This window comes from Fistularia commersonii, chromosome 35 (assembly GCF_037954325.1).
Source record: "Fistularia commersonii isolate RoL2024-O1a breed Wild chromosome 35, RoL_Fcom_v1.0, whole genome shotgun sequence".
Lineage (NCBI taxonomy): Eukaryota > Metazoa > Chordata > Actinopteri > Syngnathiformes > Fistulariidae > Fistularia > Fistularia commersonii.
Genome location: NC_141318.1, coordinates 1,464,126 through 1,481,971, shown reverse-complemented (window position 1 = coordinate 1,481,971; position 17,846 = coordinate 1,464,126). Strand labels below are relative to the sequence as shown.

Below are 17,846 nucleotides of genomic sequence, written 5' to 3'. Positions count from 1 at the left end.
TCCCATGCCGTCCCTTTATCTTTGTACATTCTTGGAATTCGCCGAAACAGGAAAACTCAAGATATGCAAAACACAATTTATGACACAGATCCTGTTTTTGTTTGTTTTTTTTTTTCCCCCTCACTAATTCCACTTCCTGTTGTTTTTCTGATTCATTTAAATTCGCTTGTTGTTCAAGATAAAAGGGATGGAGTGGAGATTCGGTGCTGATTGGTTTGTTTCCCATCCGGGACCAGCTGATGTTCTTCTCTGATTTCTCCAAGTCGAGGGAGACGCAGACCAGCGTTGCCTCGATGTCCAACAAAAACACACTTTTCAGCTCGCACGATGCTCAGCGCTAGTGGTGACGTTGTTTGTTCCACCAAAAGGTGGAAAACAGGTAAAGCAGAGCTGCAACTCGTGAATGTATGATTTCGACAGTATTATTGTGGGTAAACGTGGCACCAAACCAGACACTACGCTGTGTGTTCATACTGAAGATCTTTCCTTCCAGGTTCAGCTTGGAGAATAGCATGATGTTGACTGCATCCTTTGCTCTGTGTATCAGGACCCCTCCTACCCAAGGTCACACTTTAGGATGCAAATCGATAAAAAAGCAAATACGTTCATATTTACCTCGAGATAATGTTTTGCATCTTTCATTTTCTGTATCCTCTTCGACTTTAGCTGTGGTTTTTGTATTAAACCAGCTTCTGTATGGACTTGCAGTTACACTCCGGTGCAGCAGGGGGCGCTAAAGTCACACCGGGTCCGTTAAAACCACAGAAGAAGAAGAAACTCTCTCCGCATCACCGGAAGTAGTGCTGGAAGTTGTGCGAACTTCAGCTTTCACGCCGCGCCTGACTTCATTTCGTCAGCCTAGCGTTTTTTACTCAAAGTTCCCATCCAGCCGACAGAAGGAGGATCTCCGCGCCGTCAGTGAAACATGGGAGACCCGGTGATGGCGTACGAAGCCCGGCTACAGCGGCAGGTCAGCGCGCCATGCCCGGAGCGACCGGCTAATGTTAGCTACAGCCGGTGTAGCCTGGCAGAAGTGCCATTCAGAAAACGTATCTTTTAAGCAACCTCTGTTTTTTGTCTAATATTTCACATTTCCAAACAACAACTATTACTTTTAACGAATCTTCATATCGGTTGCCGTATCTCGGCAATTGTCTCTCCAGTAGATTTTCTTTGACTATCAAAATATGCCACTATTTCACTGTGTTATGCGGTCACACGTTGAGCTGGTTTGGTGGCACGTCGTGACACGTTAAGCTCAATATTTGTCATTTTTATCAGCCTTCTGTTTGTGATCCACGTGTCTAATCCACGCAAAATTCAAAGAAAACGTCATATACTCAAACTGTTTCGGGAGCTGAACCATTTAAGACGCGATTATCTATATGATCGGGTAAATCGTTAAATGAGCTGATAACTGAATGGAGTTTGGTGGTTGTATCCCCCCGTCCACCGATAGCTTAGCTTAAATGCTAACCTTTTTATAGTTTTCTGACGCAAACACTGACCGTTTGATCGAATAGAGTTTATGACCGCACTGTGGCGCCCCCTAGTGGCCACACGAAGAACTAGGATTTATCCTGAAACACGAAAAAAATCCAAGGCATGTAAACATTTGGTAAAATTTACAAAGAAAATTACGCTTTTACTATTTTGTCAGATCATTGATTAAGTTTAAATCAAGGTGTCCCCCAGGGGGCTGTCTTGGCTCCACTGCAATCGACCAGTATTCAGAAAAGGTCACGTCACTAGGATTTATTGTTCAAGAAAAACTTGAATCTCAGGTGAACGTGTGGCTTCTCAGGAGCTGGAAATTCAGAATCTCTCTGCCGAGATTGAGAGTCTGAAGAACCCACAAAACCTGAAGGTGTCTTCGCGCCTGGATGAGCTGCAGGAGGAGAACATCAAGCTGAAGTACCGTCTCAACATCCTCAAGAGGGTGAGAGCACCGATGTACAACTGCACCACAAAACACACACCAGCGCTGTGTTACTCACCCGTGCTGGCTCAGCCACACTGTGCTAACACACCTATGCTACTCAACCTGTGCTAGTTAATCTGTACTAATTAATTCGTGCCAACACCTGTGCCAATGCACCTGTGCTAGTTAACCAGTGCTAAAACACCTATGTAAATTGACCCATGCCAACACACCTGTGCTAACACATCTGTGCTAATTATCCCGTGCTAACCCACCTGTGTTAAATAACTCATGCAAACACATCTGTGCTAGTTAAACTGTGCTAATTAACCCGTGCCAACACACCTGTGCTAATTCCCCTGTGCTAGTTAACCTGTGCTAACCCCCCTGTGTTAAATAACTCATGCTAACACACCTGTGCTAGTTAACCTGTGCTAACCTGTGCTTTGTTAATTAACCCATGCAAACTGGTTGCACAGGTTAACCTCTGCTAATTAACCCATGCCAACACAGCTGTGCTAACACCCCTCTGCTAGTTAACCTGTGCTAACACACCTGTGCTAGTTAACCTGTGCTAATTAACCAGTGCCAACACACCTGGGCTAACTCATCTGTGCTAGTTAACCTGTGCTAACCCACCTGTGCTAGTTTACCTGTGCAAACACACCTGTGCAAACACACCTGTGTTAACTCCCCTGCGCTAGTTAACCTGTGCTAACACACCTGTGTTAATTAAACCTTGCAAACGCACCTGTGCTAGTTAACCTGTGCTTATTAACCCATGCCAATACACCTGAGCGAACTCCCCTGTGCTAGTCGACCTGTGGTAACCCACCTGTGTTAGTTAACTCATGCAAACACACCTGTGCTAACACACCTGTGCTAGCTAACCTATGCTAAATGGGGTTGTTTTCCTCCCGACGCGTTTGGCGTGTCGCTCAGCCACTTCCTGTTGTACGTGTGTCTCCGCAGAGCCTGCAGGAGGAGGCCACGCACGACTTCACACACATGACCAACATCAACCAGCGGCTGCAGGAGATCTTCGGCGAGGCCATCCGGACCTCCTGCCCCGAGCTGGACAACCCTCCGCTGGCCGTCACGCCCAACCAGCAGGCCAAGTTCGGGGACTACCAGTGCAACAGCGCCATGGCGATGGCCCAGGTCTGTGGGACGGCTCGTGACTGAAGTCACCCGATGACTTTTATTTGTAAGCGTGGCCTCCTCCTCCCGCCGCAGATGCTGAAGGCCAAGGGCGTGAAGGTGAACCCGAGGGACATCGCCGAGAAGATCGTGAAAAACCTTCCGGAGAATGACCTCGTGCTCAAGACGGAAATCGCCGGGCCAGGTGGGCGCTCGGTCTGCAGCCGCTAGCCGCTAGTCCGGGAGCACGGCGAGGGGGTTCTCCCTCATTGGAGCCTTCAGGCTTTCTCCACATTCTTTGTCCTCATGGTCCAAAAAGAGTGTAAGAAGGTTCCAGGCTCTGATCCGTCTGTCTCGAACACCTACATTCTCCTGCCTGGGTTTCACACGTTCTCATTGTTCCCCCCAAACCGCCGCCTCCCTCAAGCGTCCCGCTGGCGGCCGATGTTTCAAACACTCGATTCAGACCATCGTTCTGTCTCCAGGGTTCATCAACATCCACCTGAAGAAGGCGTTTGTGTCCAAGCTGCTGAGCAACCTGCTGATCCACGGCGCCCAGCCGCCGCCGCTGCCCTCCAGGAAGAAGGTACCGCCCCTTTTGGGGGGAACACTTCCAAAAATGGCCACTAGATGGCGCCAAAGTGTCAGGAAAAATTGTATTTCTTTTTGTTTCTCTTGTCTGGAATCAAATTCTTCATTTGTGTGTGTGTGTGTGTGTGTCGGCCCAGGTGGTGGTGGACTTCTCGTCCCCGAACATCGCCAAGGAGATGCACGTGGGCCACCTGCGCTCCACCATCATCGGGGACAGCATGTGTCGGCTCTTCGAGTTCCTGGGCTATGACGTCCTCAGGTGAGGTTTCAGGGGAGCTGATCTTCTCACGTTCTTCTGGTTCCTAATATTCATTTGTCTATATTTAATTTTATTTTCTTTCCATAAGGTTGAACCATGTAGGAGACTGGGGGACGCAGTTCGGGATGCTGATAGCTCACCTGCAGGACAAATTCCCCAACTACCTGACCGTCTCGCCGCCCATCGGGGACCTGCAGGCGTTCTACAAGGTCAGTGATACCCCCCAAACACACACACACATCCTTCTCACACACACACACACACACACACATTTGAAGTGGCTTAAAGTGCTGCTTTTCATCCTGACCCTCGCTAGCATTAGCATTGGCTTGCGTGGCTTGACCACGCCCATTGCTATAGAAACCGTGGGCAAAAGCAAAAAAAAAAAAAAAAACAAACAAAAAAAAAACCCAATCCAGTTCCACACCCGGAGTGTGAAAAATGTTCTCGTCGTCGTTTAGTGATGTTATTCTTCTGGTCTTCCTCCTCCCGCTCGCCCGCAGGAGTCCAAGAAGCGCTTCGACGAGGAGGAGGACTTCAAGAAGCGGGCCTACCAGTGCGTCGTCAGGCTGCAGAGTAAAGAACCCGACTTCATCCGAGGCTGGAACCTCATCTGTGACGTCTCCCGGCGAGGTGTGTGTGTGTGTGTGTGTTGGAAAATAGCTTAGCATCGTGTGACAACTCCCATTAACTCCAGCTTTTATCCACTGTGGTGACTTAGATTATAAGCCCCGCCCCCTTTTTGGGCTGGACGGGGGCCCGAATCGGCACGTCCGCGTTCGTCGACTACCTTTTGAATGATTCGATTTTTAATTTTAATTTTAGATGTGATTTCCTGAGGCCGGTCACATCCAGGGGAGTCTGGGCTCACTTTGCCCTTTTTCTCGCCTGTTCAGGCGTTTTACCCCCAAATCTTTGCTCCGGTGGAAAAAGCTGCTTGGTGTCAATGCATAAAAATAAAAAAAAATCAAGACACGCCCAAGGAAAGGAAATGGTACAATGTTATTAATAAATTTTAATGATATGAATAAAAAATAAAAGAAATTATTTTAAAATATACTTTCAAATCAAATAGGATCCAGGAAAGTCTGAAGAATGAGGTAAAGGAATTTTAAAATAATTAAACATTAAAAATTAATTTAAAGAAATGTTTCAAGACCAGTTTTTTTATTATAATTTTTTTTTTTCTAAAGCCGAGCACAAATGGATTTCTCTCATTTTCAAAAATCACATTTTCAGCCTTTTTTTTTTTTTTTTTTTTTTTTTTTTTTATTGAATACATTTGATTTTGTTTTTTAAAGTTAATTTTAATGTGATTCTGTTTTATTTCATTTCTTCCACCTCCCCAGAGTTCCAGAAGGTCTACGACTGCCTGGAGGTCAAGCTCATGGAGAGGGGCGAGTCCTTCTACCAGGAGCTGATGACGGAGGTGGTGAGGGAGTTCGAGCAGAAAGGTCAGAGGTCACGAAGGGCGGAGAGGGGCGTCACCTCTGTGTGTGTGTGTGTGTGTGTGTGTGTGTATGGATGACTTTTTTTCCTGTCTACTTCTTAATACTTGCTTGAATTACTTGTGCTTCAAGTCAATACCTGTAATGACACAAGTTGGCCACTAGGGGGCAGTGTGGCACCACAAATCAGATTTTATTCAATTTCTCCTCTTTTTTTTTTTTTTTTCCTCTTTTTCCTCCCTCAGGTTTCCTGGAGGAGGACGAGGGCCGCAAGATTGTCTTCGCGCCAGGTCAGTCCATCCCCCTGACGGTGGTCAAGTCGGACGGCGGCTACACCTACGACACGTCGGACCTCGCCGCCCTGCGGCAGCGCATCTTCCAGGAGAAGGCCGACATCATCATCTACGTGACGGACAGCGGACAGGTGGGTCATAAGTGGGGGGTATTTTCAGAGTACCGCTGAAAAGGACAAAGATCTTTGCGGAGTTCTGGGGAGAAGTGAGGAAAATTCACTCGAACTCGGAAGAAACCGCTCAGTCTGATGGATAAGATGGAGGACTTGGAGATCTGGATTCCACCAAAGCGTCGGACTTACGTCTGACTTGAGGGATCCGGGTCTGAATCAAGTCGGATCCAAGTCAGACTCAGGTCTCAAACTGGAGTCTGATTTAAGCCTAGGATCAGGCTCATGAAGCCTGACTCAAGTCAGACTCCATCTCAAACTGTTGTCTGACTTAAGCCTGGGATCAGGCTCTTGAAACCTGACTCAAGTCAGACTCAAGTCTCAAACTGGAGTTGGACTTAAGTCAGGATCAGGCTCATGAATCCTGACTCAAGTCTCAAACTGGAGTCTGACTTAAGCCTGGGATCAGGCTCATGAAGCCTGACTCAAGTCTCAAACTGGAGTCAGACTTAAGTCGGGATCAGAGTCATGAATTTTGACTCAAGTCAGACTCAAGTCTCAAACTGGAGTCTGACTTAAGTCTGGGATCAGGCACATGAATCCTGACTCAAGTCTCAAACTGGAGTCGGACTTAAGTCGGGATCAGAGTCATGAATTTTGACTCAAGTCAGACTCAAGTCTCAAACTGGAGTCAGACTTAAGTCGGGATCAGGCTCATGAAGCCTGACTCAAGTCTCAAACTGGAGTCGGACTTAAGTCGGGATCAGAGTCATGAATTTTGACTCAAGTCAGACTCAAGTCTCAAACTGGAGTCAGACTTAAGTCGGGATCAGGCTCATGAAGCCTGACTCAAGTCTCAAACTGGAGTCGGACTTAAGTCGGGATCAGAGTCATGAATTTTGACTCAAGTCAGACTCAAGTCTCAAACTGGAGTCGGACTTAAGTCGGGATCAGGCTCATGAAGCCTGACTCAAGTCTCAAACTGGAGTCGGACTTAAGTCGGGATCAGAGTCATGAATTTTGACTCAAGTCAGACTCAAGTCTCAAACTGGAGTCGGACTTAAGTCGGGATCAGGCTCATGAAGCCTGACTCAAGTCTCAAACTGGAGTTGGACTTAAGTCGGGATCAGAGTCATGAATCTTGACTCAAGTCAGACTCAAATCTCAAACTGGAGTCGGACTTAAGTTGGGATCAGGGTCATGAATCCTGACTCAAGTCAGACTCCAGTCTCAAACTGGAGTCTGACTTAAGTCTGACTTGAGTCTGCAAGTGGTTTCTAACCTGAGACTAGGCTTGGGGTCCTGAGTCAAGATCCATGTGAAAGATCAGCGTACGACTTCAGCCCCGGAATCAGAACCTGACTTCGGTCTGAACACCGAGGACCTGAACCTGGTCTTGGACCCGGGTGCCGGATCAGGTTTCCATGAAGGATCTCCACCTGCTGCACTTCCAGCCGTTGTCACACGGGGGCGCTGCTTTTCAAATCTACTTTCCACTGTGGTCCCTGACATAGGTTGCGCGCGTGTGTGTGTGTGTGTGTGTGTGTGTGTGTGTGTGTGTGTGTGTGTGTGTGTGTGTGTGTGTGTGTGTGTGTGTGCGCGCGCATGTGTACATGATTGTGATTATCCATTGCAGATGTCCTCAGCAGCAGTAAAATATAGGAAGTCTCCTAATAATCTGCAAAATTGAACACAACACTGCGTGTGTGTGTGTGTGCGTGCGCCCTTTTGTGTGTGTGTGTGTGTGTGTGTGTGTGTGTGTGTGTGTGTGTGTGTGTGTGTGTGTGTGTGTGTGTTTAAACCCCTGCAGATGTTCGAAGCAGCAGTGAAACACAGGAAGTCTCCTCATGGTCCGCATAATTGAGCATAACGCTGCGTGTGTGTGTGTGTGTGTGTGTGTGTGTCCTTCTTTTTGCAGGCCACACACTTCCAGGTGGTGTTTGCTGCGGCTCAGATGATTGGCTGGTACAACCCCCAGGTGACGCGGGTGGAGCACGCCGGCTTTGGAGTGGTGCTGGGCGAAGACAAGTGAGCGGGACACACACACACACACACACACACACACACACACACACACACACACACACACACACACACATCTCCTGGAGGTGTGTGTGAATGGGACCTGGCAGGTGGAGTCGGACCGGATTACGCGCAGGTTCTTGACGCGGACCTTCTTGCCACGGCCCGGTGACCAATCGATCGATCCCGGTTGAAAATGGCCGCCGCAACCGCCATTTTTAATTTTTCTTTCCTAAGGCCGGCAAATCGGCGAGGAAGAGGAACGGCGGTCGCAGATCACGCCCTCTTCATCCTTCCTTCGGCGACGGAGGGTTTTCTTAACACGCTGGAGAGAGGATGATTTATGGGCGGCGGCGGCCATCCGTGAGGGAACGGACGGACGGCGTTTAATTAGATCCACGGCGCCGTCAGGTGTTAGCATAGCGACGCTGCTTCACCCTTCTAACACACGTTAGCTCGTTAGCCGTTAGCGCTCTGTCAGAACGGGTCCGTTCACTCAGCAGCGCCGAGAAGAAGCTTCCTGTTTCCAATCCCGTGTTTGACCCGGTTCTGGATAAGCCGACGCGTTTGCACATTAAGCCCCGCCTCTTTTTCCTCCCCTGGCGTCCGCTCTGATTGGCTGTAAACAGAGCGATCGCATTTCGTTCAGGACGGCGGTGAACAATCTGCGTGACGCTGCTCCTGATGGCGGCGGGCGCTGAATAGACGGGCTCTTGATTGAAGTTGTGTGGGAATGAAAGATGCCCCGCCCCCCGCCGCCGCCGCCGCCTCCAGCGTAATCCAGTCTTTAGGACGCCAAAAAGAAATTAGCACTTTATCTCTCTCGTCCCCCCCATTGTTCTCCCTGCACCCTCCTCCTCCTACTCTTCCTGTTAAATCTCCACTCGTGTCCTCCTGAACCCCCTACACACACACACACACACACACACACACACACTCGACCTTCTTCTTCATGTATTTCTTTTAATATCCCCTCCTCTTCGTCTAAGTTCCTATTCTTGGCTTCGCTCTTCTTCTCATTGAGAGGCGTAATACACCGGCTTCACTCGCTCCTGTGTGTGTGTGTGTGTGTGTGTGTGTGTGTGTGTGCGCGCGAGTGAAATTTAAAAGCACAAACATGTCAGTTGACTTGGAGTCACATTTGAGATTTTCTGCTCGGCGTTAGCATCTTGTGTGTGTGTGTGCGCGCCACTATCGCCTCGCTAGCTGCTTTCATCCAATTGGACCACGGCGTTGGTGTGTGTGTTTGTGTGTGTGTGTGTGTGTGTGTGTGTGTGTGTGTGTGTGTGTGTGTGTGTGTGTGTGTGTGTGTGTGTACGTGTCACTGTATATGTAGAGGTACGTTCCTCACACACTAGATGCGGAAGAAGAAATCATTGCTAATAGCGTTATGACGCGGGCTTGCTGCGTTAGCCTTCGTATGTAAACACGTTAGCATGAACGCTAACACATTCTCCTCTAGTTTCCAGTGATGCTAGCTAGCTAGCTAGCTAGCTAGCATAAGTAGTCACTCTAGAAGATTTTCTCCGATTGAAATCCCACACGACACCAGATGTTTGCTCTCAAGCTAATCATGCTAACTTAGAACCGTTGCAAACAGAGGTTTCAGCTTCGGTTTAGCGCAGATGCGGCTAACGGCATTCCCGTGGATTCCCGTCCAGGAAGAAGTTCAAGACCCGCTCCGGAGACACGGTGCGGCTGATGGACCTGCTGGAGGAGGGTTTGAAGAGGTCCATGGACAAGCTGAAGGAGAAGGAGCGAGACAAGGTGAGAAAGAGCGGAGGTGAAGGTTGCCACGGCAACGCTCACTTTGTGGCAGCTAAAATTCAGGTGAGCGGCGGCGGAGTGTGACCGCCGTCACCGTAACGAGACAGGAGGCGCTTCATTCGCGGATTATATGAGGAAACGTGAGGAACTCCAGTTTTTGTTATTTCAAATATCTTTCGGAAAAATTCCTGTCTTGAGTTCCGCCAGATTTTCCCGATTATTTTAGCCAGAAATCGGGGCAAAAAAAGACGCCCTTTAGCTTCACGACCGCGGGGGGAAAAAAATAAAAAATCAAAAAATCCCACACTAAAGATGGCCGACGCTTCGCTTCACTCCGTGAGCCAAATTAAATTTAAAAAACGAAGCCTCGGACGGCCGCAGTATCGCTTGACCAGATTTAATAAGCCTCTCTGAAAGCGGTAGATGGAAAATGCCATCGTCTGATGTCGGCAAAGTTTGGGATTTTTCTTTTCCTAGGACGGTGCGAACGTGCAGGTTGACTCCCAGGTAAAAGGCGAATCCCGGCGACTCTGGCGTCCGCCATGACGGTCCGGGACCTCGGGAGGCGCGAGACGCCAATCCTTCCCTCATTTCACGCGTCTTTCAGACTCGGCAGGACCTTCTCGGTGGAATCGTTCCCTTGCTTTGCTTTCAAAATCACGAAACGGAAGTTGTGCCTGCAGCGTATCAGAAGTCCTTCATGGAATGAAAGAACGTTAAATAATAATAATAGGAATATAATCAGCGTTTCCAGATCGTTTTAATGACTAATTATTCCAACCCGAGAAGAACATGGAGGTGCTGATGTTCTCCGGGGCCTGAGAGTAATAATCAATTGTATTACACATAATCCTTCCCAATGGCGCAGTCAGGTGATCCGTTCCAGGGACGGGTTTCCTCGCACCGGCACCACAGGCGGGGTCACGCTATGCTATGCCACGCTACGCTATGCTACGCTACGCCACCATGTCGCCTCCAAACTGTGTCGCCTCGGTGGCGAAAGGGCCTGGTCAAGGTATGCCCGCGCATTCCCTCGCCATCCTAGGACTCTGTGAATCTGTGACGCCCAACAGCTGTGAAGACACTCCTGACAGCGGCGGCGGCGGCGTCTGCCTCCCAGCCGGATCACGCCGCCGCCGCCTTGTCTGTCACGGTCTGCTAGAATCACTCCAGGCAGACTTTTGAATTATTTCGCTTGTATTTGAATAAGAACGTAAATATTCAACGTCTGGCCTTGGATAACAGCCGTTTAGCGGCGGGGCGGGGTGGCGACGGGATCCGGTGAGCGGCTCATTACCTCGAGCTTCGATTCAGCCTGACAAGGCTTATTATACGGTAATGACTCCTCCCCCCCCCACCAACACCCGGGAGCCATCATTCAGCTCCCGCCCGAGACGGATTCGGATCCACGCGACGATAGAAGACCTTCGGACTTTCAGAGGCGCCCCCGTTGGGTTCGGCGTTAGCGGCGGCCGCCATGTCGACTCCCCTCCCACCAACGCCCCCCTCGTGCCATCTGCTCGCCCGGCCTCATGAAGAAGAACCCCCTCCTGTTCGGTGATCCTGCACCGCCGAGATTCAGGTGGCCCTCTGGAGATCCTTGTGGTCCCTTCACATCCATCCTAGAACCTCCTGCAGGGCTTCACCTTACTCCGCTACCCCTGCACCTCATTGGCCCCTCAGGCTCCCAGGAGCAACAAGTTGTACCACAACTCGGGATATCCGACGTATTTGAGTCTTACTTGGGTCTCAAATTGTGTCTGGGTTCTCTTGGGCGTCCGTCAGGGATGCTACCCGGTACCTCTGCTCCTTCAGCACCTGCTCCGAGCCGATTCTAAGATGCGACGTTGACAGGAAGCCAGGCCGGAGAGCGTCTTCGCTGAGCGAAAACCCTGCTCCTGCGCTGCATGTTAGCGTAGCTGCCTAGCTTCTCCTGGTCGCTCGAGTGTCAAGCGTTGTAGAACGCCTTGTAGCTGCAGTTTGGTGCCGCCGCTCCACAACCGACGCCCTCGTCGTAGCGGGCGGATGTTTGGGAACACTTGCGTAAGGCTAGCAGGGTGCTTTAGCATTTTATTGCTAGCGAGCTAGCTTGTTGTCGTAAGCGGTTCCTGGAAGAGTCCGAGCCTGCCCTTGGTCCAATTTGAACTCCCAAGGCCTTCTCTAATTACAGTTTCAGCTAATAGCAAAGTCGCTGCCAGAGGAAAGAGGAGTCCCCCCACGTCGCGGAGTCGGTACTTTCGGCTCTCGACGAGGTGACACATCATTTTTCATCATCACTCACTCATCCCCTCTTGTCGGCCCTCGCGCCGCGCCAGAGGGAGATGAAGGCGCGGTGAATTTATTTTCATATCCCCTCATCCTGTCACGGGGAGGAGGAAGGCGGTTGTTTCGCGGGAGGCGCCGGGGAGTCCCGGAGGGGGCGTCCGGGGACGTCTGGCGCCGCCGACAAAAAGTCTGTAAGTTTAGATTAGCTCGTCGAAAGACGAAATAATTTATTCATAAATTCCCGTCCCGCGGCGTCCCGTCCGTCGGCTTCCCCCCGCCAAGTTGTTCCCCCGCGTCCCCAAGTCGACGAATGAGATTCATGATTTGGAATGGAGTCAAACCCTTTTTTTGGGGGGGGATCGGGGGCGGCTAATGAAGGCTACAGAAGAAGCTAAAGTCACCTGCGTTGACGTATGGCAGGTGCTGACCCCGGAGGAGCTGGACAAGGCCCAGAGGTCGGTGGCGTTCGGCTGCATCAAGTACGCCGACCTCTGCCACAACCGCATCAACGACTACGTCTTCTCCTTTGACAAGATGCTGGACGACCGGGGCAACACGGCGGCGTACCTGCTCTACGCCTTCACTCGCATCAGGTGAGTCGCCGCCGCTGGAACGTTAGCACGTTAGCAAGGTGAAGATCTTAATACGCGCAGGGAGAAGGTCGTTGCTGCTTGTTGGCGTCTTCTGCTACGAGTACCGTTTAGCTAGCTTACCTGAAACTTGGACCACTTCTGGTCCAAAGTGGTGGTTTAATATTTAATATTTGTTGTTGTCACTTTTTAGAGACGCGTCCGCTGAGCCGCGTGGCAACATCTGTCGGGTTTTTTCCCAGAAACCCGGGGAGCAGCCAAAAGTTTAACCGGGGCGTCGTGGCAGGTGGCGGGTTCTGGCAGAACGGCCTCTGCTGCTGCCGCTCCGTTCGGGAGATTTGGAAACCGGTGGTTTTTGATAGTTAAACTGCACGTCAGCGGTCGGTTGCGCTGGCAGCCTCATCGTTCTGGTCCACGTGGAACCAGGAGAACCCGGAGAAGGGCGCAGATGTTTGTGGTCGCGTTTGCCAGGTGGCTTTTACAAAATCGGGCAATGTGAATAGCTTGGGAATGTTGCAACCGCAGAAGGTAGATGTTTGGAGGGTAGCCAGGACTTGAAGTGGCCCCCTGGGATCCTGGTTCTAAGGCCACCACTCTGAACCTCCTGATCTCACCCTGGTTGGTGACGTCACCTCTAGGTTTGACCTTTGGCAGCTTCCTCCTTGAGTTTGGATCTTCTGTCCATTGGATACACAAGCTTACGCCCTACCGGACTTACTTGTCCTCCCAACTCTTGGGGTTTGTACCCCTTCTCTGATCTTCTCGCCCAAAATGCCACCCTCTAGCTTCAGCCTCATGATATCACCCAGAATTTCTTCGCAACGATTCCGCTCTCGTACCATCCGGCAGACCAAAATGCAGATTTCCCCCCCAAAAAGATCTCGTCTGATTCTTGAACCGCGGGTCATCGGGCGCATCTCGTCTCCTCGCGTTGAGAACATGGAGGATGCCGAGGAACACTCGCCTCCGTTCCCGTCGAACCTATCGGAGAACATCGATCGGGCAGCTATGAATCATCCACGCCACCGAGCGCGGAATCTGATGGCTCTCTTGGCTCAGCTAACGGTGTTTGGAAAGTTACCTCAGCTTGTGTGTTTGCGGTCTAAGTATGTCCCGCCTCTGGAGTTCACTTCCATTACTCTTATCAGATTAGCCGCTCCCGGGAGGCGAGGGGAGCGATGACAGAGGGATTAGTGTGCAAGAGCAGAGCCTCACCTGGAAGGAGGAGCCTCGGGTCGGTGCTCACAAGCCAAGACTTGAAGAAGACGAGAACCCGAACGGGTCTCGGAAACAGAACAGGGCCAGATACCTCGGGGTCCGACCGAAGCTCTCTTTCACTTTCAAGGTCGATAGCCCGGCTGGCTAACATCGACGAGGCGGCGCTGAGGAAGGCGGCCGAGACCACCGAGGTGCTGCTGGACCACGAGAAGGAGTGGAAGCTGGGCAAGTGCATCCTTCGCTTCCCCGAGATCCTGCAGAAGATCCTGGACGACCTTCTGCTGCACACGCTCTGCGACTACCTGTACGAGCTAGCCACCACCTTCACAGAGTTCTACGACAGCTGCTACTGCGTGGAGAAGGACAGACGGACAGGTGCGTCCCCCGGGGTTCCCGCCCGGGACCTTCTGCTTTTCCGTCCCCGGCTGTGTATGTCTTGCCAAGCTACGTTAGCGCGACATGCTCATTAGCAGCTAGCCCCGATCCTGGGCCGAGACGGGCATACCGACAGGAGCTCCTTACCGAGTGCGACCTAGCATCTTCCCACTGGCCGGGAATGAAATCAAAAATGAGAATACTCGGGATCGCATCGTTCGGCGATCTATTTTAGCCGCCGCTCGACTCCGATTGGCTCCTCGGAGGGCGGCAGCTGGGCGGTGGCAGGTGGCGCCCGGCGAGCCCCGGACGCCACCGCTTGGACGGAGAATCGGAAAATCTGGGCCGCCGTCGGCTCATTTCCCCAGACGCGCCCTCGAGGCTGCTAGCCTGGGGATGCTAAGCTAATATCAGCGCGCAGAGCGGGCACAGGTTCAGTTGTACGCTTGAATCCCTGGCGAGCCGGCGGGACGGCGAGCGCGACAGGAGGCGATCAAGCAGCACAGAAGCTCTTTGGCAGGGAGGCGCCAAAGATCCAAAACCAAAATCAGACAAAAACAAGTCTGGCGCTCGTCCCGGCGCGCTGCCGCCGCCGCCGCCGCCGCCTATTGCGGCGAGCAATAATTGCCTTTTTTTTTTTAAAAAGGAAAAAATGAAAAAAAAAATCCCACAAAATGTCAGCCCTTCGCCGCCCCCCCCCCTCCGCGGAAACGCCATGAATATGCAAATGCAGCTCATTTCCAAAGTTTAACTGCCGGACAGGAGGTGTCAGCGGCGCCATTAGGAGCCGACCCGCGGGCCGGAGCCTGAGATTGGACCGGGATTGACTTCCCCCTTCCCTTTTTTTTTTTTTTTTTTTAAAAACGGTTCCAGGTGTTTAAAACCCTCCTCATAGGCCTGCTTTAAAAAAAAAAAAAGAAATATTGGATCCCCTTCCCGCCCCCGCTATTCGCAAAGAACCTCGGAGAGAAATCGCATTTTCACACGGATTTTTCTCTCCAACCTTTTACTGCTTAACCTTTTACAACTCGGTTACTGCGGTGGAATTCCTCATTTTTTTTCTCCCACCCCCATATGTGTTATTAACGTGTAGCAACAGCGCTAGCCATGGGCTAAAATACATCCATCGGAAGATGAAACGCCGCCCTTCTCTTCCCACGCACCCAAGCGCTAGCATGCTAGCACCTCAGGCTCGGAGACGCAGAAAACCGAAACCTTTTTTTTTATTATTATTTTTTTTTCCACCCCACGCATCGGGTTGATCCGAAGTGCCGGTGACCTTCAGAGTCGCGGACGTGGCTCTTTAAAACAAGACGATTAGCCTGTTTTTTTAAGGCTATCGTGTCATGCTAGCGCCCCCTTCGCTGCAAGGCGCCGTTTAAGCTAGCCGCGGTAAATGGAGCTCAGCGGGTTCATAAACCAGAGGGAAACCCGACGAGGGCGCTTGGAGACCGGCGCCGGCGCCCGGCTTTCGGTCCTCAGGGTCACGTGACGGTAAATGTGGAGCCGGCCAATCAGGAGCCGGCGTTTTCACACGGCGAGTCGTAATGTATTCCATCTGTCAGGTGTTTTCTCATTCACGTCCCGCTTTGACTCGTCTTTTCAAGGAAGCTGGGGTGTGTGTGTGTGTGTGTGTGTGTTCGGTGTGTGTGTGTGTGTGTGTGTGTGTCTGCAGGGACGCTGCCAAACAGAAAATGCAGCTTTAATAACAAAGAAGAAAGATCCATCTATATTTATGGCCTTAAATCAATAAATTACTTTTTAAACCAGCTTTGGGTTCAAGTTTCGGGCCAGCCTGCAGAGCTGTGCGTGTGTGTGTGTGTGTGTGTTTTAGTGTGTGTGTGTGTGTGTGTGTGTGTGTGTGTGTGTGTGTGTGTGTGTGTGTGTGAGAAAGAGATACAGCACCTTCCCATGCAAACACATTTAAAACCACTATTCAAACAATCACTTGTGCGTCTGGAAAGGATCTGTTTGTTGTTGTCGTGAGGACGTCAGGTGGAAGGTCACATGGTCCGGCCGTAGGCGCCGCTCGCCGCTGCCTTCGTGCGGCGCCAGTTTCAACGTCCAGGCCTGTTCCCGCCTCCGCTAGCTGTTAGCCTGCTACCTTCGCTGGCCGTTAGCTCGCTAGCATAGCCGTTTCATTTGCGTCTCGCCCTTAAAAACGAAGTGAAATTCGAATTCTAAGCACAAATCTGTTTCCGACGTGTATCCCTCATCCTGGTCGTCATGGCGACGGTCCACGAGCCGGTACCCGCGATTCACAAGCAGAGCAGCTGCGCCTGCCAGGCGGGGCTGAGGGTTTAATTCCCCCAACACTTCTACACCAATCAATCCCCTCGGACATTAAAATCCAAAATATTCAATTAACCCGCCTCTAATTAAGTCTTAACGAGGTTTGGATGATCCAGACTTACTCAGCGACCGGACTCTGTGATTGACAGGTGACCTGACTAGGTTAAACCCCGCCCCTCTCCCTGACGACAGGTTACCATACATAGGACGAATGAATGAATGAATTTCCTCATAAGACATGAAACTCTGTGTGTGTGTGTGTGTGTGTGTGCAGGTGAGGTGGTGAAGGTCAACATGTGGAGGATGCTTCTGTGCGAGGCCACCGCCGCCATCATGGCGAAAGGCTTCGACATCCTGGGCATCAGCCCCGTCCAGAGGATGTGATGCTCCGCCCCCATAAACCCCGCCCCTCTCTAAAGCCCCGCCCCCTCCTCTGAGGCCCCGCCCCCAAACAGAGGGAGGTGAAGACGACAGGGAACGAAGATTTCGCCGCCGTCTCGGACAGGAAGCGGGATATCTCGCCTCACCCCTTTTTTTTTTTTTTTTTTTTTTTAAATTAAGAAAACGACATCAAACGATCATGAATGTTTGATGTCGTCTGATATGAAGGTCGCCGCCAAACCCGGTTAGCAGTCAATGCGCTAGCGCCCCCGTCATTCACGCCGTCTCACGCGAATCTTGGGTACGGCGGCGCCATATTTGAAGACATTTTTGATCGGGTCCATCGTTTTTAAGTATCATTCTGCTGTGGTTGCCATGGCGACTCCGTTGGGAGACAGCGCCACGGTGAACGCGTTACCCATGGAGGAAACCAGACGGTTTGAATTCGGTTCTGTAACCAGCGCTTGGGTCGCGATCCTCTCAAGATGGCCGCCGGGTCTGGAAACATGTAAAAAATAAAAAAAAAAAAGTGGAAGAACACGCCCTTTTATGGTCTTGTTGTTGCCATGGATACAAACCAGGTCAAAGAAACCAAAGAGACGGAAAATCTCGGGTCTCGTATTTTTTTTGACGTCGTCGTCGTCTTTGCCGTGTTAATTACACACTTATTATCGGGATGTCAAAAATTTGGCGGCGAATCACAGAGAGGCGCCGAAGGTCGGGATTAAAAATAGGTCGGGGGTTTTAGAGCGACAGGAATTAATTGTCACTTCCTGGCGTGATGGTCGGGGGGGGAGGGGCCGCCCCCCTCCTCGCCGCCGCCCGCCACTTTCTTTCTTTGAGAAACCTGCAATTACAGCTGCTTCCTGTCCTCGGATTGCGGCGGGTTAATTACATGTCATCGATGGTGGCTCCGCCCCCTGAGCGCCCCCGTGACCTCCGGTAAAGAAATCTAAATCAGGTTGTCTCCGGTCGCTTGAGGAGTCGGGCTAACGTTAGCATGAACGCGCGCCGGAAACCCATTGGATAGCGAACCGCGGAACGTAGCACGCTGGCTAAATAGCATTAGCATTACCACGTGTGATTGACAGCTGGGACGGACCGTGGAATATCTGCTATAAATATTAAATGAACGGAGAAAAGTGAATTGAAATTCAAATAAAATTTACTGAAA

The 17,846-nt window shown here is 51.1% G+C and overlaps 1 protein-coding gene across 1 annotated transcript; it reads left to right on the top strand.

The window, feature by feature from the left end:
* Nucleotides 1–556: 556 nt before the first annotated feature.
* Nucleotides 557–17,207, top strand: rars1 (arginyl-tRNA synthetase 1). Its single transcript, XM_086142165.1, has 15 exons — nucleotides 557–970; nucleotides 1,805–1,939; nucleotides 2,894–3,082; nucleotides 3,158–3,266; nucleotides 3,547–3,647; nucleotides 3,790–3,911; nucleotides 4,000–4,120; nucleotides 4,415–4,544; nucleotides 5,261–5,365; nucleotides 5,605–5,783; nucleotides 7,681–7,790; nucleotides 9,446–9,551; nucleotides 12,237–12,409; nucleotides 13,752–13,999; nucleotides 16,566–17,207. Exons 1-15 carry the CDS (start codon nucleotides 926–928, stop codon nucleotides 16,673–16,675), a joined length of 1,983 nt encoding a protein of 660 aa, XP_085998291.1. The 5' UTR covers nucleotides 557–925; the 3' UTR covers nucleotides 16,676–17,207.
* The last annotated feature ends 639 nt before the right edge of the window (nucleotides 17,208–17,846 follow it).